Source organism: Desmodus rotundus, chromosome 3, assembly GCF_022682495.2.
Source record: "Desmodus rotundus isolate HL8 chromosome 3, HLdesRot8A.1, whole genome shotgun sequence".
Taxonomy (NCBI): Eukaryota; Metazoa; Chordata; class Mammalia; order Chiroptera; family Phyllostomidae; genus Desmodus; species Desmodus rotundus.
The window spans coordinates 137,545,065-137,567,257 of NC_071389.1; the positions used below are offsets into that span (position 1 = coordinate 137,545,065).

The 22,193-nt window shown below is 34.8% G+C and overlaps 1 protein-coding gene and 1 non-coding gene across 6 annotated transcripts in view; one reads left to right on the top strand and one right to left on the bottom strand.

Annotated features, from left to right (window-relative positions):
- The window catches only part of CNOT2 (CCR4-NOT transcription complex subunit 2), a 108,876-nt gene that overhangs the window by 39,612 nt on the left and 47,071 nt on the right, over positions 1 to 22,193 (bottom strand). For all 5 annotated transcript variants that reach the window (XM_053921141.2, XM_024576378.3, XM_024576379.3 and 2 more), the window contains one exon: positions 5,244 to 5,366. In XM_053921141.2, the coding sequence (XP_053777116.1) occupies positions 5,244 to 5,366 (123 nt within the window). Of the gene's footprint in view, positions 1 to 5,243; positions 5,367 to 22,193 lie in introns of those variants that run through there.
- Positions 19,243 to 19,384, top strand: LOC112319200 (small nucleolar RNA SNORA18). Its single transcript, XR_002976302.2, has one exon. It is a non-coding gene; the product is annotated as a small nucleolar RNA SNORA18 (small nucleolar RNA).

Consider the following 22,193-nt stretch of genomic DNA (forward strand, 5'->3'; position numbering starts at 1 on the left):
GAAAGCCTGCTTGCCATAATTACTATAGGCTAACACAAGTACGAAAGCTAGTATGAGTTCAAAATGGTTGCTCTTCGTCAAAATAAGGAAGTAGCCTACTCTTATGTTTTAGGAGTTTTTAAAAGTAGTAAATAGGTGTTACATTTCATGTATTTACAGCATATATTAAAAAAAGGAAAAAAGGTTATTACAAGTTTGTCTTCTAAAATGATTATGCTTAAAAGTCATCTGAGTGCACAAAGACTCATTAGACTAGAAAGGATGTTAGTAATTAAAACACAAATATATTTTTTAAAAATTCTAAGTTGCCTATGTTTTATTACACTCAAAGAGTTGTCTACTATATGTCTTATATGAATGCTTTTCATTTTCAATAAAGTGTCCATTAAGAAAACAAGTATAATAAAAAAAGAAATCAAGCCCATATCTGCCTATGATTTAATCTTTGAAAACATTTAAGTAACATATCTATAATATTTACAAAACTATTTTTATATTTCAAAACAGCAAATTCAGCATTCCTTAGAAAGACACATACTATACAGGCATATCTTAAAATAAAAGGTCTTGGAAAATAAGAACGATGCCTAAAGAACTACATGACAATTAATTAGCATACAATCTCATACAGAAGTTTCCTATATACTTCTGCAATGATGTATTTGACAAAGAAACAGTTACATTTTCTGCTCTACAAATAGGGTAAATCAGTAAATTAGTTGGGTTTTTTTTTATTGTTTTGTTTTTTTGATAATTGGCTTAAAGTTTACCTCAACCATTACTCAGTTTTCGTTATCGTAAGTTACAATTTAAAATTATTTTTCACTGCTCCCAGAGGGAAAAAAATGACAGAATTATCTGTTGCTTATTTAGTATTTTTTAAATTTGTCCTTTTCAAAAGTTTTCTAAAGGACAAAATAATCTTTATTTGCAGATGATATATTAACAACCTAAAAACCCAAGAGAATGGAACAGAGTAATAATGGTATTATTATTCATGTATCAGTGGAAAAATTTATTTTAATACTTACTATCTGGTCTTCTAAAAGTTTTACATACATATAGTTATTCACTCAATCCTTATACCCACCTATGAGTCAAAAACTATTATTTCTACTTTATAGATGAGAATACAGAGACACACAAAGACTGAGTAACCTGTCCAACCAAGGACATACAGCTAGTAAATCATGTGGCTAAGGTATAAGCTCATGTAGTAGGATTTGCAGAGCCCATATTCCCAATCAACAAAAACTAATTAAAGAGTTTTGAATGATAGTTATAAATATATAAAAAAACTATTCTATAAAGTATTCTATATATCAGTAAAAACCAATCAGAAAAATATAATGAAAATGTCAACCATAAAACCCTACTTATTAAAAGGCATAAGGAATGGGAGTAAAAAACCATATTCTTCAGAAAAAAGATAAAAATCAGTGTAAATGTGCAATAGTCAAAAACATTTTTATAATTGATGGGAAAGACCTTACCTGACACTAAGATTTGAAAATTGTCTATAAACTACACCTATGTTGTAGCTCTGCCACAGAATCAGTATGATAAATAAAACAAAAGAGTTAGTAACAGGCCCAAGAATACATTAGAATATAATAAAGAAGAAATTTCAATCAGCCATAAATGAATGGTCTAACCTATAGGAGGCCAAATTACTGAACACAGGCCAAATCCTGCATACCACATACATGTGTGGAGTACATGAACCAATAATTTTTTAAAAACATTTTAAATAGTTATATAAATAACTACTTAATATCCTTTAGTTAGTCTCTTGGCATGCAAAAATCTAAAATATTTACTCTCTGGTCACTTACAGTAACATTTTCTGACTGGTGATCTAACTGTACGTGGTACAGGGACAAACAACTGGATTCTCAGAGCAAGGGGGAATGTGGTACCATAAAACTCACACCTTAAACCAAAATACATTTCTAATGAACATAAGTTATATGTGATGAAGCACAAAAATGCTAGAAGAAAGTAGTCTGGGAAAAGTCTAAGTATGATCTCAAAAAACAGAAACAATAAAAAGATTGATGAGTCAAATTCAATTAAAAAGTTTAATATTTTAAATTAAAAGAAGCATAAACTAAATTGAAAGCAAAATACTGAGAAAATATTTGTAACAAATGACAATGGTATTAATTTTAATATATGGAAAACACCAACAAAAAAAGAAGACATCATCTCAATAGAGAAATAGAAAATGGCACAAAAATTAATAATCCACAAAGCAAGAAATACAAATGGCTAATAACTATACAGAAAAGACACACCACTCTGTATGTGTGCATATATATAAATTTGGCAACGTTTCACTGTACATTTAAACAGTATGCTTCTGCCCTGGCCAGTGTGGCTCAGTTGGTTGGAGCGTCATCCTGTAAACTGAAGGTTGCAGGTTTGATTTCCAGTCAGAGCACATACCTACGCTGTGGGTTTGGTCCCCAGTAGGGGCGCATGTGAGAGGCAAGCGATCGATGTTTCTCTCCCTCTCTCTCTTCCTCCCTTCCCCGCTCTCTAAAATCAGTGAGCATGTCCTCAGGTAAGAATTAAGAAAACAAAAACACAGTAAGCTTCTTTTGTCTAATGGCAAAGACTTACAGTAATAGCTGGTATTCTTGACATTGTTACAAGCTTTCTAATCAAAAATATGTCAGTGTGTCACAGAGATTTAAATATTTTTAAAATAAAATGTAAAGTATAAAATTAAAATTTTATCAATAAATTATTCCTGCCAACATTATAGGTAACTTTTCTTGCCCCATGCATATTTTCTAAAATTTGTGTAATACCTCTGTACTATAGTGTAATAAAGTAAGTATCAGCAACAGCAAAACTTTATAAGTATCTCTCTCTCTCTCTCTCTCTCTCTCTCTCTCTCTCTCTCTCTCACACACACACACACACACACACACACACACACACACACACACGATTGGTCCCATTTCACAAATTTAAAAAACTGAGGCTTAGAAAAGTTCTTGCTAACGGACAAAGCTAACATCCAAACATGTATCTGTACTGCTTTAGAGCCCAAAATGTTAATCCCTATGTTTTATTACCTTTTTATTTAATTAATCAAAAACTTTTGTGAATCCAATCATTCTGTATTAATTGTGACAAACAACTAGGTTGGAATTCCAACCAATATATGAGTATGTGAGTGGATATAAATAATTCTGACTAAAAAACTCTAACATTTGGTACTTCTGCTCTCTAGAAACAGACATCTCTATCATTATTCTCTTCAGAGACTTTATTTCAGATTCAGTTTGAAAGTTTCACAACTTCCTAAATGGAATAAATGCTTTTCATCAGTAAGTACTGCCACTTTTTCATCAAGCTTAACTTGTACTACAATCACAGTAACACACCCATGGGTTAATTTTATAGTTTCTTTCTGCAGTGATGCTACCAGAAAGATATCCCAAATTCTTTGATTACATATAAGATCAATACTTAAACATAGCAACTTAGGTAAAAAATAATTCAATTATAGTTTATAGCAAATAGGACAGTAATATAACAGAAAATTAGATGACATTCATTATTCTATGAGCTATGAAACTGCATATTAATTAAGGAAACTACCACACACATAATTTAAAAAGAGCCCCCATAATGCAATTGATAGTTTGTTGCCAAAATAACATAATTTTCAAATACAAATAAAGAGGAATAACACCAAAACAGTGGTGGTTTGGGGGGAGGGGGTGTGTGGATATTTAAAAGCCTGCAGAAATCCGAACTTAAACGTAGGTTAAGTCAATTGGTGAAATTCTCAAAGACACAGGAAGTGCTTTAAACTAATGATAAACTTTAATGAAAAATGAGAGCATCTGTTACGTATCTTAGAATTTTATAGATCTTTAAACACCACTAAAAATCTGATCAGGTTAAGAACTAGAGTAGATTATTACACAGATAGGAAAATTAGGAAAAGCAAGTTTATAAAGGAAAAAAACACAAAGTACAAGAATGCAACTGGTTTGACTGAGTATAGAGCATGTCCTCTTGAAAGGTCGTTTCACTGAACATTGGGGTGGAGGGCCACTGACTATATGGCGTTTGCCCGTTCTCCCCATGTCTGTGTGAGTTTTCCCTGAGGTACTCTAGCTTCCTCCAATGTCCCAAAGATGTTAACGTTAGGTTCCCCAGAGTGTCTAAATTGTCCCAGTCTGAGTGAGTACGAGTGTATGTGTGTACCCTACAATGCAGTAGCGTCCTCCTGCCCAGGGGTGGGTCCCACCTTGTACCCTGAGCTGCAGGGATAGGCTCTGGCCACTTGTGACCCTTACCTAGAATAAACAGGTTGGAAAATAATTCTCTTACTTGTTTTTACTAATATTTCTAAAATGTATATATAGCTCACATTTATTTCAGTGTTAGAAATGTTTTGGGTCTTCATTTAGAAGCCTGGTGATGTTTTCATGACCAAATATGCTCGAGGAGCTTAACTCTTATTTATATCAATTAGCCTATGGTAAAATTGGTTTCATCACATGCCATTTTACTTAAAGTTGAAGTTTCCAAGAATCTATCAATGACAAGTGAATATTTACTGTACAGTGTATAACTTAAAGCAGCTTACCAGAATTTGAAAATAACAATTGAATTCATTTATTTTATCAATTGGCTAATTATCACTTGGCTATTTCCTAAATCCTTTCATTCTAAATGGGATCGTTGAACAATTAATTAGCCTTCCAAAGCACTGAAATCACACCTGTATATCACCTTCCATGTTTTGAATAGTTCTTAAAATTTTTTTCTATTAGAGCATCCCTACAACTGAACTTTGAAGAAATATTGTTTGAAACCTAGAACAGTAGCAAGAAAATTGCAAAGCAAAAGCTTAAGTTTCACCAAAGCCTCCCATTTTATCTTTGCAAATCTTCTTTCTATATGTATTTTAACATAAAATAAGTTACTTCACAAATTAAAAAACAATTGATGATCTAGAAGCAATACCATGTTTACTCCATGTCTTTGAGTACTTCCTACCACAGTATTACCATATCCCAACTTGAGAATCATAGAACATTTCATCTCCCATTAGAATGTAAGCTCAACATCTCTGTACTTCAGGGCCCATAAGTGTGCCTAAAACATAGTCATTCAACCACAACCAGTACAGTGAGTTTATATGCTGCTTTTCAGGAGCCAGAAAGAGACTGTCATACACCACTGAGTGAACACAATGTAACTGATTAACTTACATCTTTTTCTGATCGATGTGGAAACATAGAAGACTGGCTGTAGTACATATTTTCGTCATGGTAGTCACTGTCGACACCCTCTACAAACTTCTTTCTTGAAGCACCAAACATGCTGTTTGTCACCTAAACAAAAATATTGCTTTTATCACGAAAAATATTTTGGAAAATTTCAAGCTTTACTTGTATGTGAAACCTGAAAATGAGAGCAGCATTGCTAAGATAAAGAAACAGATAACCTAAGGGTTATTGGGACATATTAGAAAGTCATAAATCTGACTATGACACAGCATTAAATGCTTACTTCTAAGACCTAAAAGTAAGAGAAAAAAATGTAAAGCCTTATTGTATAAGACTATACAATAATTGCACTTAATAGAAGTAAATATCACTTATTCTTGAAAACATAGCTACCACAAGTATAATTTTCCCATACTAAGATTTTTTTTTTTAAATCAAGTTTGGGTTTAATTATTCAAAATCTTCACATGCAATTTCAGTATTAGCATGTCTGTCAACAATATATCTACTTATTATCTGTTTTTCAGAGCATATGATTTTCACTTACAATCTAATTTTATTAATATAATGGCACACTGGGAATTTTATCTCAAGCCACAGTACCCAATCACATAACAGTAAGATAATTCTTCATTCATCGTCCTGGTTTAATCTGCATACTCTTTTGCTTTTAAATCTTTCCCATATCCAGCACTAGTAGTTTTGAGCCCAGGCTAAAAAAAGTAATTACAAAATTTGTGCTAATTTTTACTTATTTTTTTAAGGTGACCTCTATATAAAGTTTCCAAAGCTATCAATTGAGGTTATTTAAGGTGAATGTGCAAATTGAAATGTCATGATAGGAGAGATTTATATAGACCTCCATAGTGACTGTATCTTTCCTCCAAAATTTTGGGGACAAACATCAAATCTGACATGTGTCTTATACACTGATTATGAATAAGGATATTTTCTTCTACTATAAAAAAGAAGTGAACAATTCTTTCTCATTTCAAAGTGAAACACTATAGTTACTATTATTTATTAGTAGGTATGGTGAACTGATATGCTGAAGATTTTAAAGGCAAGTTGGATGTGCAAGTTTATTGAAAGCACCCATGCTATTTAATGACTGCTTTATCTCCTAAATTCCCTGTTAAAATTGTAGAAAACTCAAATATTTAAGTATTCTTCCAGTTGACATCTGGAAAAAAGCTATTCAATTAAATATGAGTAAAAGAGAAGAACAGCTTAATCACCATTTTGCTATGTTTTGGGGCTATTTCTTTAGATGTGAAATACAGAAAGATATTTCTAAAGGGTCTACTGATTTGTTAGAATATACTTAACCTTCTTTGGGCAGTGGACTCCCTTGGTGAATCTCATAAAAGCTCTTCTGTAATTCTGAATGTAATTTCAGGGACTAGAATCCCACATGCCTATCCACCACCCCCTAGGTAGTCATTAACAGGAAAAGAGTATTTTCTTCGTGAGTTTAATTTCAGAAAAGTAACAGGGAGGAAAGTACTTTATAATCTACAAATTAAGACTCTTTACATATAAGATTTTAAATGTTTGTTTTTCTAAAAGTTAATGATATATTTAATTCTCTTTAAAGGACCATTACTATTGAGTTCTTCTAAGAAAAGCATATGTGAGACAACAACATGAAACTCTTAAGTCAGTAAAATTCCAGGAGAATACCAGAGTATCTCTCATCAAATCTAACACCCATAAATTAACTCAAATGCATACAAAGCAAACTCTTAACCAATTACAGACTCCTAGAATTCCAAAACTAAAATTAATCATTCAAAATAAAAAACTTCATGCTAATATTGTGCAAAGGATTTAGTGTTTTGAAAACAAAACTGAATATATGAAGTGCTCCAAAGGAAAACAAAAATGTTCCTTTCCCATCAATACCAGATTTTTCCAGACTCACTGTGTATATGTGTGTACACACACCAAAAAGAAAAAAAACAAATACACAGAAATTCATTTTTGTTTTACATGCTTCAGCACAGAACTCACACATTAGTGAAAATACTAATTATTCTTATATGACTTAAGGGGGCGGGGGAGAGAAAGTAAGTATAATGTGAGAGAGGTAAAATGTTAATACTCTGCTCTCCAAATGCAAGCCCTAGTCCAGTGATAGGTACTGGGATGAAACAAAGAATTTTCTGATCCATTGTTAAAATAGAAAGAAAGGAAAAAAAAGACAACATAGTAAGTTTTCCATAAAAGTTAAATTTTAAATGGCCTGTCCATTATTCCACATAGAAAAATAAAACGAGGTAGAAAAGTTTTTTAGAATAGCCATGAAGGGTGAAACTAGGAAAATAAGCAGAGATGTAAGGGAACCAACTAGGCAAAGATCTATAGGAAGAGCATTCAATACAGAGGAAACGGAAAGATCCTGAGTGGTGTGGCTCAAGCAGCATGAACTTAGTGAAAAATGATAGGAAATGAAGTCAGAGATAATGCTGAGGGCCAGCTCATGTTGTGCCTTGCAGGCCTGAGGGACACTGAATTTTATTCTATGTGAGGTGGGGAGTCAAGAGAGAGTTGTGCGGCAGTTTAAGATTGATATAATTTGACACATATGTTTTTAAATGATTGGAGCTACTCTGTAAGGACTGAGTAAGAAAGGGGACAAGAATGGAAGCAGGGAAACAGGCTGGTAAGAGAAGATGGTGGCTCAGACTGTGGTGGCAGTGGTAGAAGTAATAAGAAATGGATACTATTTTAAAGAAGATAATAAATAGATGGATGGATAGATGATAATACAAAAGGGTAGCATTATTTCCTAGAAGAGAATAGGCAAAAATCAAAGGAACCTAATTTTTACTGATTTCAAAGAGATATGTCAACACTATTTTGAAATATACTGAAATTACTGGTTATGCTATTTATATTAAAGTCAACTAAGAAAATGAAAATTTGAAAAACTAATTTAAAAATAAATCATACTTCACTTTAGGTTACTACATATAACATTTGTTAGAATCTTTGGTATGTATAATCTGTCAGCTTTTTTCAAGCAAACATACCAAGGGTTTATATCTATTTTGTTAACTTACCACCTTCTCTCACAACTCTCACACCAGATGTTATAACAAAGGAGAAATAAAAATTAAGATTTTTTTTAACAAGAAAGAACGGGAATATGTATATACCAAAATCAATGTTTCTTAAGAATTTTTGGAACACAGATCTAAAACATTTAATCAAGACATTTTATCTTTCATTTGACTCCACAGGAACTGACCAGAAAATATGTATGTGTAGTTCATTATTTAACTTGGACTAGCTAGAAATTTATAAGGTATGGCATCCTCAAGACTTAAATACAGTATTTCATAGCCAAATGCAGTAAATCAGAATCACAGAAAAAGAATTTACAAAACCCCCAACTTGAGATAATCTTAACCAACAATTTTAGACTGGTAAAGTGGCCCCTGATCCAGGTGGGATGAATGGCAATTACAGAACAAAAGAAATAAGAGGCAAGGTCTGGAGCTTTTTAAATGACCAGGTAAACACGCTAGGACACTTCATAAATAAAACTTGAAAAAACATATGTATGTGTCTATGTGTATGGAGATAAGTATGAAAGGTTTAAAAAGACTCAGATCATATATGAGGCAGAAGAATATTTAATTTTACACAAATTTCTTTCAGCAAGACCTCTGAAGAGGACCTTATCTGAAATCCATTTGTTGTCTGTAATACTGGCAAATGCTGGCCCATGCATAGAATTCTATTTCCAGGGGACACAAACATACCTCATGGTGGACTGGTAATTTTCCTGATAGCAAACAAATGTAGTCTCATTTCAAAATCTATCTCCAGTCAAGGTTCTAGAAGCATATTTTAAAGTGCTTCTAGGCATTTCTATCTCAGAAGTACAATTTAATAACGTAAATCAGTAATACTTAAAATTGATTTCCTGAGTTACTTTCTCCTGCTTTGTTCTGCACACCCATCAAGTTCTATCCTTTCTTCCAAGTGGCTTTCACATCCGTTTTTGCCATTCGTTCTATTATCATCTTAGTTTAAACTCTGGACTAGATGTTTTTAGCCTCCTGACTGGTCTCCCTTCACAAGTCAACAAACATGCTTAGGATTTACTATATGAATTATGCCAAAAACTGTGTTAATGAAGAGAAATACTGAACAGGTAACAGCCCCAAGTTTTAAACAGCTCAGTCTAGCTAGGAGACAGACCTATAAATAAACCGTTACAAAATAAAAATCTATGTAAGTACTTTGGGAACAGGAATAAGGGAATATCTAATATCTAACTTTCTCGGAGGGAAACAAACTGAAAGATTTTATTACAAAAGAAGTAATGTTAGGGTGAGCAAACCCTAACCCTAACCTGGCAATTCCACTGCTGGGATTATACCCTAAGAATCCTGAAACACCAATTCAAAAGAACCTATGCACCCCAATGTTCACAGCAACACAATTTATAATAGCCAAGGGCTGGAAGCAATTAAGTGCCCATCAATAAATCAGGGTATCAAAAAACTATGGTACATTTACACAATGGAATACTACACAGCAGAAAGGAGGAGCTCCTACCCTTCACAACAGCATGGATGGATCTGGAGAGCATTATGCTAAGTGAAATAAGCCAGGCAGAGAAAGTCAAATACCGTATGATCTTACCTATAAGTGGAACCTAATCAATAAAACAAGTAAGCAAGCAAAATTTAACCAGAGATGCTGAAATAAACTGACAGTAACCAGAGGGGAGGTGGGTGGGGATAACGAGGGGAAAAGGGTGAAGGGTTGTCAAGGAACATGTATAAAGGACACATGAACAAAGCCCAAGGGGAGTAAGATCAAGGGTAGGAGGTGAGGATAGTTGGGGTGGGGGTTGTGGTGGGGGGAAAATGTAGACAACTGTACTTGAACAACAATAAAAAAAAGAGAAAAAAATTAATTTGATTTGGAGATTAAAAAAAGAAGTAATGTTAGGGTGAGCAAAGCCTTGATTTTTTTTTTTTAAAAAGTGTGTGGGGTGGAAGCAAATATTGGCAAGAGACAGCCATGTTCAAGAAACAACAAAACTTTCAATATAGCCAACATGGAATATCTTGAAGGTCAGTGATAACTAGTAAGGAAAAGTAGACTGGATTTTCATCAGGTTAAAAGAGGGCAAGAATATTGGCATGAAAACCAGGTACAAAAATCAACATGATGAGCTAAGCCAGACTTCCACCAACTAATACTCCATTGTGGTGCCATATTAGTAGCTATTGCATTACTTTGTCACTCTCCTGCTCTCCCATCTCCTGTTAATTTCCCATACCTACAGGATACAGACCAAGATTCCTGAGATCATAACCTTAACATAACTTTGAAGCAGTAATTATCTTAAATCCAACACAAACCTTATGCCTCAGCTTAATTTGTATTATTCATAGTTCTTCCTATTCATGAAAATTTCTGAAAAATGTCATACATAACCCTTGTGATCTTCAAAAACTGAATCTCAAGCTAGTAAGACTAACTCTAAACATGCATTGAAATCATCCATGTTTTTCCATCTCTGTCACTTCCTAACAGCTCTAATACCTTCGAAACAGGTTTTTATTAATCTATTCTTACTCCCCTCAAGTCTACTTTCCCATATTAGCCTAAATGAATTTTTAAAACAAAAATTTAATTGTCATGGCCCTGCTTATTGAATTACTTCAACAGCTTGCCAAATCAATAATAATGCTTACAAGGCCCCAGGTAACTTCTTTGACCATAACTCTCTCCACATGTCCTCGGCCACCACTAAACTGCTGCCACACCTTCAGTTACTCAAACACAAGGTCTTTTCCACCTCAGTGCCTTTGCATAATCCTGATACCTCTACTTAGAATGCTCTTTCTCTCATTCTTTGAAACTTTCGCACTAAATTAGGACTCCTGATTTATACAGTCATTGAAAATACTTTATCATAACTATAATTATACTATAGTAAAGAATAACTTACTGATCACTTATATTCTAAATGCTTTAAAATGTATTTACTCATATAATCCAATAATTTACTCAGTACAGTAACCCTCTCCCCCTTATCCAAGGGGGATATGTTCCAAGTCCCCCAATGGATGTCTCAAACCTTGGATAGTACCCAAACCTATATATATATTGTTTTTCCCCTACAACATACATACATATGACAAAGCTTAATTTATAAATTAGGTAGTTAAGAGATTAACAACAATAAAATAGGAAAATTAAATAATATACTGTAATAAACGTTATGTGAATGTGGTCCCTGCCTCCCATAACTGATCTGATAACCATGTAGGTTACTAAGTGATTACTGGGTGGGTAGCATATACAGTATGGATATGCTGGACAAAGGGATAAGTCACATCCCAGGAAGGACAGAACAAGACAGCCTGAGATTTCATCATGCTACTCAAAAGAGTATGCAATTTAAAATTTACAAACTGTTTATTTCCCAAATTTACTTTAATATTTCCTGACTATGGTTGACTGCGGATAACAACAGAAAACAACACTGTTGATAAGGAGGGACTAATAAAATAACTATATAATCTACTTATTAATCTTCATGGATTTCTTATGCAGTCGTTTTTAGATGAGAAAACTGAGAACCAGGTAAGTTGAGTAAATTGTCCAAGGTCACAGATCTAATGTGCCCAAGGTTCCATACCTGGTAAGTAACAGAGATGGGACGTGAATCCAGAGGATCTGCTAGAATTCCCCCTCTTTAGCCACTGTAGTACATTGATTCCCACACATGCAACTAATAGTTTAACGTTTGCATTCTCCCCAAACTGCAAGCTTCACAATGGGAGAAGCATTAAGGGTCAAAAAAGGGGGTGGGGCTTATCTTGCGGTAAATGATGGTAAGTAGAGGATGCCACAATTAAATAGCTGTGTATGATGAAATGATCTCTACAGAAGAATGAGAATGGACTAGCTAAAAGTATGTGAAACAAAAGCCAGTCTCTATCAGACTGATTGTATCTATTTTAGAAACAATTACATTAAATTTTTTTTTAATTGTGCTTGAAAGAACACTATTACAACAATAAAAAGTAATTACTGTTTCCATATTCCACATGACCAAATATTTTTTAGGTTTTTTAAAATCCTTCAAGGAATTAAGATTATAACAAAACTCAAAATTCATTATAAGCTACTGAAATAGATACTGTAGTAAGCACTAAATAAATATGTAGGATACATCTAAAAACTGGGTTAAAGAAGAACAAATCCCTAATGCCAACTTTTTCTTATGTTGTCTGTAATGTAGCCAGGAGTTTTACTGTTAACATGCTGATACATGTGAAGCATAATAAAATCCACTAGTTCACAACGTTAAAAGATCAAGACTTTTCCATAGACAACTTATTCACTCACTTCTAACAGCAGTCTGTACTTACCTGGTATTATCAAGGATAAAGTGGCAACATATAGAGTGGGGAGGGGGAAAGGCTACCTGTTCCTTCCTTTCCTACTCTTTTCTAATGGAGATTTTATTCTGTTTATTGAATATAGAATTTGACTTCCTGCTTATTTTTCCCTCCCAATTCCACATTCACTATCAGCAAACAATTCACACACACACACATTCTCTGTTGCCTACAAAGATGGCAGAAACCAACCAACAAAAATCACAGCCAGCTGCCAGTAATATTTATCTGCCTTTATCAATATGTAGTCAACCAACATTTGAAACAAATCCTGAGAAGCCATATCAAAAGATAATCTGGAATTTTTATTATTGCCCTTTAGAGGGAAAGGATGATAGGTCATCTCACTGATAGATTGCCCACATTCTATGAAACTAGTATACTCCTATTTCAAATATTAAATACTACAACCTAGAAATATTTATAACCCAAGGAATTTTTGTTTTGGTAGTATTTTTTAGTATTAGGATTCTAAGCTACCAATCATGCTACAAAACTATTACACATAATCGTATTTTTATTTCATTACAGAAAAACAATAAAAAAAGAAATGAGCTTAAATCAAAAAGGGAACATACATCTGAATGAAGTTATTTGACACTAACTGACCAACACAGCATATAAAAAACTTTATGAACATAAGAATTATTTTTTAAAACATTAGAGCCCTGGCAAATGTGGCCCAGTTGTTTGGAACATTGTCCCGTAACCAAAGGGTTGCAGGTTTGATTCCTGGTTCACGACATATACCTAAACTGCGGGCTCAATCCCTGGTCCGGGTGCATGCAGTTCACGCCCCCCATCCCACCCTTGCCATCCAGGCGCATATGGGAGGCAATCAATCGATGCTCCTCCCTTGCATCAATGTTTCTCTCCCTTCCTCTCTCTCTAAAAGCAATGAAAAAATGCCCTCAGGTGAGGATAAAATAAATAAAATAAAAAATAAAAATATTAGAATTATGTCAAAAGTTGATGTTACATTTTGTACTTCTGAAACATATGAATAGAAATTGTTTTAGGCATTTTCCCACTGAAATTGATAACCACTTCCAAAATACCTAACAGACTACCAGAAACCTTCATTCTAACTATGAGAAGTACCAGATGAGGATTTGGAGAGTAAAACACTTTTTTTCCATTCCCAAATTTTTTTCTCAAGGTGGATTACATTTTCATTTTTTAAAAAAGTTGTTTGAGAGTATTTCATACTTACAATTTAATATGATGAGATAATACATATCTCTTTTCTATCGCAAAATCCCACTAGAAGGATTATACTACTTAGAGCCACTGGGTTGCACTGTAGTCCATGAAAATATGTACTTCAAGTTAGCTGAAGAGTACACAGCCTGAACAGTCTAACACAGAGGGCTGGGTACAATAAGCAGTAATATATATTGACTGTTTGCCAAATGGAAGGAAGTACTGCTCAAAGCACTTTTTTAATGTACATATATTTTTAATCATATATAAATATATAAAATAAACATATATTTATATATACAAACATAAAATATATATGTATATATATAAAAAACCCTCGATCATTAACAAAACCTGTATAAGTTGGTTACTTTTGCCCTCAAACTCAGGCACAGATGGGTAGTCTACAGGCTCTAGTCAAATTAAAGTTATCTAACAAGCGGAAAACTCAGCCCCTGCAACTCCAATAGATACCAAAGGTTTATTCTTCAGACAAATCCCAAGTGCAGAGGCTCCAAAATTTCAAAATTAGACAAAGTGTTAGGGGTGAAAACTGAGGAATTAAGTAAAGACCTACATTCTGAACTGTGGGACTCTCAGCTTTCTTTTCTTAACCTGCTCACATAACAGTACCAATCAGATTAAGAACTACCATTCCACTCCACCTTAAAACTACAGTTGACCCTTGAACAACATGGGTTTGAACTTACTGGTCTACTTATACTTGACTTTTTTTCAATAAATACTACAAATATATTTTCTCTTCCTTATGATTTCCTTAACATTTTTCTTTGCTCCAGTTTACTATATTTATAGTAAGAATATAATATGTAGTACACATAACATACAAAACATATGTTAACTGACTATTTATGTTACCAATAAGGCTTCCAGTTAACAATAGGTTATTAGTAGTCATGTTTTGGGTAACTCAAAAGTTTTATATGGATTTCTGACTGCGCAGGGCTCAACATCCCTAATCCCAGCACTACTCAAGGGTCAGCTGTATGTATTCTGTGGATAAACTAATTGCTTCTAAGAAACGAATGTCATACACTATAAAAGTGAGGTCATCTTAATGAAAAGGTTAACTCAATTTCTCATTAAATTTTGTAAATTTTTATAAGATAAACATCACCTCGTTTTAAATCTTTGAAAACTAATTAGCTTCAACATTTACCCATTCATTAATTTGGAAAAAAGGAAATCTTAGGAATTTTGTTTCCAACCAAGATGGAACAGTAAGGATTCGCTCCCCTTTCACCTCACCTGAAAAAACTTAAAAATGAACGAAATATATTAAGTGATGCTTTTCAGACACAGGACATAAGGCAGTAGAAGAATCCCTGAGAGAATATAAAGAGCTGCTATGAGCCCTGCAACTGCCCTTACTAACAGATCGAATGAATTTCCAGGTTGTAATGCAGGGAGGGGGAGTCTTGGTGGAGCCCAGAATCTGTGTGATTTGAGGAAATATAGCTGAGAGTCTAGACAGGCCAAGGCAGCTGGAGTGAGGTTGGAATAACAGACAGTAAGAGTGAGCTGCAAAGAGAAAGACTTCTAAAGATCTGGAGAGGATCCCTCTAGTCTTCAGCTAAATAATGATTAGCACAGGCATGTGAAAAAACTACCAGAGTCTGGGGGAAAAAAGTAGAAACAATCTCCTGGACGCACAGAGGGCTATTTCCAAAAACCAGAGTAGAAAAACAGTAATTCACAGGGCATCAGGTAGAGTACTCAGGAAAGTACAGCCCCACTAGTTTAGAAAAATTAACACTAGACTAAAGGCCAATGTGGTTCTATCCAACAAAACTTAAACTGCTAGTCAAGATGGTAGTGTAGGCAGACTTGGCTCACCTCTTCACACAACCACAGCAAAATTACAACTAAAATATTTTTTAAAAAATCACTCAGAACCATCAGAAATTGAGGTGAATGGAAGTCTGACAACTATGGAATTAAAGAAACCACATCTGTCCAAATTGGTAAAAGGGGTGCAGTCGCAAAATGGGCTGGTCCCTCATCTACGTGTGGTATGTAAAAATTCAGGAGGGGTAACTAGGGAGAGAGGAGTCCCGGCCTCACACCAGGCCCCCCAGCTCAGGTTTCCAGTGCCAGGAAGATAACTCCCCAAAACAACAGGCTGCAAAAACTGTGGGAATTGAGTTGGTGGAAGAAACTTCTGGAGCCCCAAGCAGTTCCTCTTAAAGAACCCATTCGTGGACTCACCTACTCAGAAACACTCCCTCTGATCTCTAGCACCAGGGTAGCAGCTTGAAGGCACCAGTGGCATACTGGGAGAAACTGAAGTGTCTGGCATCAAGATAAGCAGAGGCCCTTGTCCCTTTTCTAAGCCCTTTCCCCTGAGCCACAGAGCCTGCAAGCTGGTGCCATAACTGAGATCCCATCAACCTGACTAAGGCTGTTTGATCTGTCTTGGAGATCCCTAGGGACTCTGCCCTACCCAACTTATGGGCCCACCCAAGCTGCTTTTCCATAGGAATGGCTGGTCTTGGCTCTGGCTTCACAACTTCCTAAATCCTATCAAACAAAAACAGCTGCCCTCAGTGAGCCCCAGGCACCCCACTGGCAGCAGCCAGCCTAGATTAACTGCTTGGCATTGCCTGGGAATCTCCAAGCCCAGCACAAGTAGCAGCCATCTCAGATTGCTGTATAGCTCAGAGAGGGTGGCCCCAGGCAAAACACAAGTGAGGGCTGTGACCTTGGCATGCCTACCTGGGAAACCCCAGGACCAGTGTACCCAATGGAGAGCTACAGACCACTTTGGAGTACCACCATCCTTCCCCTGCACAGCTGATCCTCCATGAAGGGTGGAGGATGGTGGTACGTGGTCTCTGCCAATCCTTGCAGCTGACTAGCCTAAGTAAATCTCTCCCATTACTGTATTTTGCCATGTACAATGTGAACTTTCTTGCTCAAATTTTCGAGGGAAAAATAAGGATGTGCATGATATACGGTATGATGATTACATACCATGGGTGTAATAATGGGCATAATAATCCTGTGTATAATGTGCACAAAAACATGGGTACGCACTATAATGGGCACGTGTTATATGTAGCAAAATATGGTATCTGCCAACAGCAACCAAGGTGAAACTAAAGAGGAGGGTGTACTCAGCCCACATAAAGGATACACCTTGAGTACCTAGCTTGGGTGATAAGGGAGGCTATACTATTGGACCCTACAGGACACTTACTACATACATTAGGCCACACTACCAAGAAGGCACAGAGTCAAAGCAGCCCTACCTAATACAAAGAAACCAACACAGGGGGCTGCTGAAACAAGGAGACAAAGAAACTTGCCCAAATGAAAGAATAGATCAAAACTCCAAAAAAAGAGCTAAACGAAATGGAGATAAGCTATCTATCAGATGCAGAGATCAAAACAATGGTTATAAGGATGCTCAAGGAACTTAGTGAGGACCTCAGCAGCATAAAAAATATCCAGTCAGAAACAAAGGATACACTAATTAAAACAAAGGACAATTTCCATGGAAATAACAGTAGAGTGGATGATGCCAAGAATCAAATCAATTATATGGAACACAAGGAAGCCAAAAAACAACCAATCAGAGCAACACAAAGAAAAACGAATCTAAAAAAACAAGGATAGTGTAAGCCACCTCTGGGACAACTTTAAGTGTTTCAACACTTGCATCACAGGGATGTCAGAAGGAGAAGAGAATGAGCAAGAAATTGAAAATTTATCGAATAAATAATAAAAAAAAAAAACCTTCCCTAATTTGGTGAAGGAAATAGATGTGCAAGTCCAGGGAGCACTGAGAGTCCCAAACAAGATGGATGCAAAGAGGCCCACTCCAAGACACATCATAATTAAAATGCCAAAGTTTAAAGATAAAGAGGAATCTTAAAAGCATTAAAAGCAGTTAGTTACCTACAGGGGACTTTACATAAGACTGTCAGCTAATTTCTCAAAAGAAACTTTGCAGTATGGAAGGGACTGGCAAGAAATGTTCAGTCTGAAAAGCAGCCAAGATTGCTCTACCCAGCAAAGATATTATTTAGATTTGGAGGGCAGATAAAGAGCTTCCCAGACAAGAAAAAACTGAAGGAGTTCATCATCACCAAACCATTATTATATGAATTGTTAAGGGGACTTATTTAAGAAAATGACCAAAACTATGAACAATAAAAAAGCAAAAAAACCATATCCATCAACAACTGAATCTAAAAAAATAAGCAAACAGGAAGAACAGAGATAGAATCCTGGAAGACAGCGTTTTGATGGTTGTCAGATGGGAGGGGAGTGTAGGGGAGTGTGGATGAAGAGGTGAAGAGATTAAGAAGTATAAATAGGTAGTTACAGAAGAGCTGTGAGGATGTTAAGTACAGTATAGGAAATGGAGTAGCCAAAGAACATATATATACACATGACCCATGGACACGAACAATGGTGTGGGGATTGCCTGAGGGAATAGGGGTGTTCTGTGGAGGGGGCAGGAGGGGGGAAAATCAGGACAACTGTCATAGCATAATCAATAAAATATAATTAAAAAATAAAAAAGGAAAGTGTCAGTTTCTAAGTAATTTAACTGCATCCCCAAGAATAGTCCAGAATATTAACAGAAATACAAAAAATACATACCACTGAACAGTTAAAATTTTCAAGAAATGGCATCCAAGTAAAAGTTCCAGGCATGCAGAGGAGTAAAATAGAACCCAATACAGAGGGTAAAAAACCAACTATCAATAGAAACAGATTAAGAAATTACACAGATGATAGTATTAATAGACAATGGCTTAAAAACAGTTAATATAACTACATCTTGATTGAAAAAGGTTGAAAAATGGGCATGATGAAGTTAGTGAACTTAAGAAGTATCCTAAATAAAACATAGAGAGAAAAAAGAAAAAAAAAAAAAACCACAAACAAAAAACAATGAACAGAGTTATCAGTAACTTCAGGTTACCTAATCTATGTGTAACTGGAGTCTCCAAAGTAGAATGAGGACAAAGTAAATATTCAAAGAAATAACTGATTAAAAACTTCCAATTTGATAAGTTATATACATATTTAAGAGGCTCAAGAAATCTTAAGTGCAAGAGTCATGAAGAAAATTATACCAAGATAACATCAAACCAAAATACGTAAAACAATGATTAAAAAAAACCTTAATAGTAGCCAGAAAGCAAAAGTATATTATGTAAACAGAATTAAAGGTAAGAATGACAGATTTTTGTCAGAAATAATCAAAGTCAGAAGACAGATCTAAGTCATAAATGAAAGACTTCAGACGTACAAGCCTCAAAGAATTTATCACCATAAAAAATACATTACAAACTTTTTTTTTAGTTTAGGCCTACGCTAATGGGGCTTTTTCTGTAGACCCACATCATTGCAAATGCCATTTGGAGTAAATATGTGGTTTGCTTTACTCAGAACTACTTAGTTCTGAGAAAGAACTAAGTAGTGGGAAAGAACTATAAGACAGACATGCTAAAAGTATGAAAGATCTAATAGTCAAAATCTTTAATGTTGGGTATTGCTATATTCCAAAGACCTGTACTATTCTAGGGTGCTTATTTATAAATGAATGTTTATTCATGTTTAGAGATTGTCTGAAATTGAGAACCAGGCAGATCCATCTACTCTAACCCTAAAAGTGGCCCTAAAAATAAACTGCATATAGAAATTGGATCCCAAAGATTATAGGTGGAAAATTTTTAAAGTATGTCATCAGTATGTCCATATTCAAGCAGACATCAAGAAAGCTCAACTGTAACAACTGTGGACTGAGACATGACAATTGTGAATTAACTAAAAGTTCTTTTTTAAAGGGCTAAAAGGTTATGATTCAAACTTTGGAGAAACTAAGGTGATAGGCAATGGAAGGAATCACATATCAAATTCCTCAAATAAAAAGTGACTTAAAAAAAATTTGTCTATGTCACACACACACAAAAATTTTTAAGTCCTTCAGGGAGATGGGAAATTATATTGTACCATAAGGAAAGAAGGGAATGAAAGGGACAAAGGGGGAGTAAAAGAAGGAAGGAGGCAAGTAAGGGGGCGATGAAAGAAAAAAGGGGGAAGAAAAGGGATGGACAGAGAAATGACAGAAAGGAAAGATAAAGAACCACGAAACATTTTTAATTTTGGATGACAAAAGAAAGCAGAAATAATATCCCCCCCCACCGATTACAATGAAAAATTAGAAATATATAACAGAGGTCTATTAGTAAGATACATGTTTCTGGTAGTATGGAACACTATTACAAAAACAAAATGCTCTACTCAAAACCAACTAAAAATACTCCATGAAATATTGATTCAGCCAATCAACAAATATTTACTGAGCACACACCAGGCTTATTCTCAGATGGGATACAGTGTGAACAAAATATCAGTGATAAGTAACACATAGATCACCTTTTTTATTTTTAAATAAACTGCTGCATTTGGAAAGTAGAAGGGAGAGAAGGAGAGAACTTCGAAATCCAAAAAAACCCCACAACACCCAAAGTAAAAGCTGAAGTTCAGAGAAGCCACAAGCTTGTATCTCCAGAGGGGAAATTTGACCATGGTAAAGCTAGAAAAAGATCTTCACATAAAGCAGGTACCTCAAAAGGATACATCATAATTGTGATAGCCCCTTAGTGAAAGAGACACACCAAAATTCTGGATGGTCTTGATATTGATTCTAGACACAAGGACATGAAGACAATCTACAACTCTTCTGACAATCTACAGCCATAAGCAGCCCTAACTCACATTATCTGTGTGAACTGTATCATAAGCCAACATTATTTTTTTAATTGGTCCTGGATCAGTAGTGTCTCAGGCACTGGTGAAAGCAAACAGAAATCCCCTTGGGAAAAATGTCTTTCCAACTAGTCCTCAAAAATTTCCCACAAATTTCTAAGAAACATGAAATGATAATACAAACACAAGGAAACAAGGTACCGTAAGTGAGAACCAGCCAAAAAAAAAAAAAAAAGGAGAAGGAAGGAGGAGGAAGGGGGAGAAAGGAGAAGGAGGAAGAGGAAGGAAGAAGAAGAAGGATGATCTGTGCCAACTTCCAATTGCTGGATTTATGTTCAATTACACATTCAACATAAGAATTTATAAAATTATTAAAGAAATAAAAGAGGATATATTGGATTCCAGATATAAATGAATGAATGGTAATATCTGAATAATAATAACAATAAATGTATGGGTACAGAAGACATATGCATTTTGTTCAAGTACATAAACAAATAATTGGTTTAGTAACCACATTCTCAAGCTACAGAAGAATTATATGAGAAAATAGCAAAAGAAAAATAACCAGACAAACCTCCTACAACTAGAATATTAAAAACAGTTGAGAGTAAAGAACAGTTACAAAAATCTAAGAGGTAAATAAAATAAAGAATATAACTAAAAGAAGTTAAAAGTTGATTGCTAATAAAACTGACAAATCTTTAGCAAAACTGACAAATAACAGGAAAAGGCACACAATAGACCTTAAGAATGAAAAGGGTGCTGCAGAGAAAAAAAAAAATAAGATGGCAGCACTGTAAAGAATTTCTTCATCCCTATAAAGTGTATCTACCAAAAAAAATCCTGTATCAAATATCATTATCTGCTGGCGTGGCGACTTAAAGCTTGTAAGACAAGTAACAAGGTAAAGATACCTATTACTTCTATTCAATATTTAATCAAAATTACTAGTGAGTTCAGAAAGAAAATTTAAGTTATTATAAATGGCCCTGACGGGCAGCTCAGTTGGTTAGAACATCATCTGGTGCACCAAAAGGTTGCACGTTTGTTGTCAGGGTACATACCTAGGTTGTGGTGTGGGTTCGATCCCCCCAGTCAGGGCACAGACAGGAGACAATCAATTGATGTTTCTCTATCACACCGATGTCTGTCTGTCTGTCTCTCTCCCCCCCTCCCCCAAATCAGTAAAACATATCCTTGGGTGAGGGTTTTCGGGGGTTTTTTAAGGCTCTATTTAAAATAAATTATAAAGGAAGTATGAAACTATAATTTCCAAAAAACCTACAGATAAATTTTCAAAGTTTAGCAACATCAATGACACACTATAAATCCAAAAAGTCAAACTGTATGTCACTATAACTGTAACATCTATAGAATATAATATAAAAAAATACCATTTACTCCTCCCCAAAACAACAGAAAAAGCAGAAAAGTGCTTATGCATAAATCTGACTAAAGATTTGTGTCCATTGTTTTAAAATATAAAATTTATCATTGAATAAAAGGCCAAGAAAGTCAAGACACTCATGAAGACCAA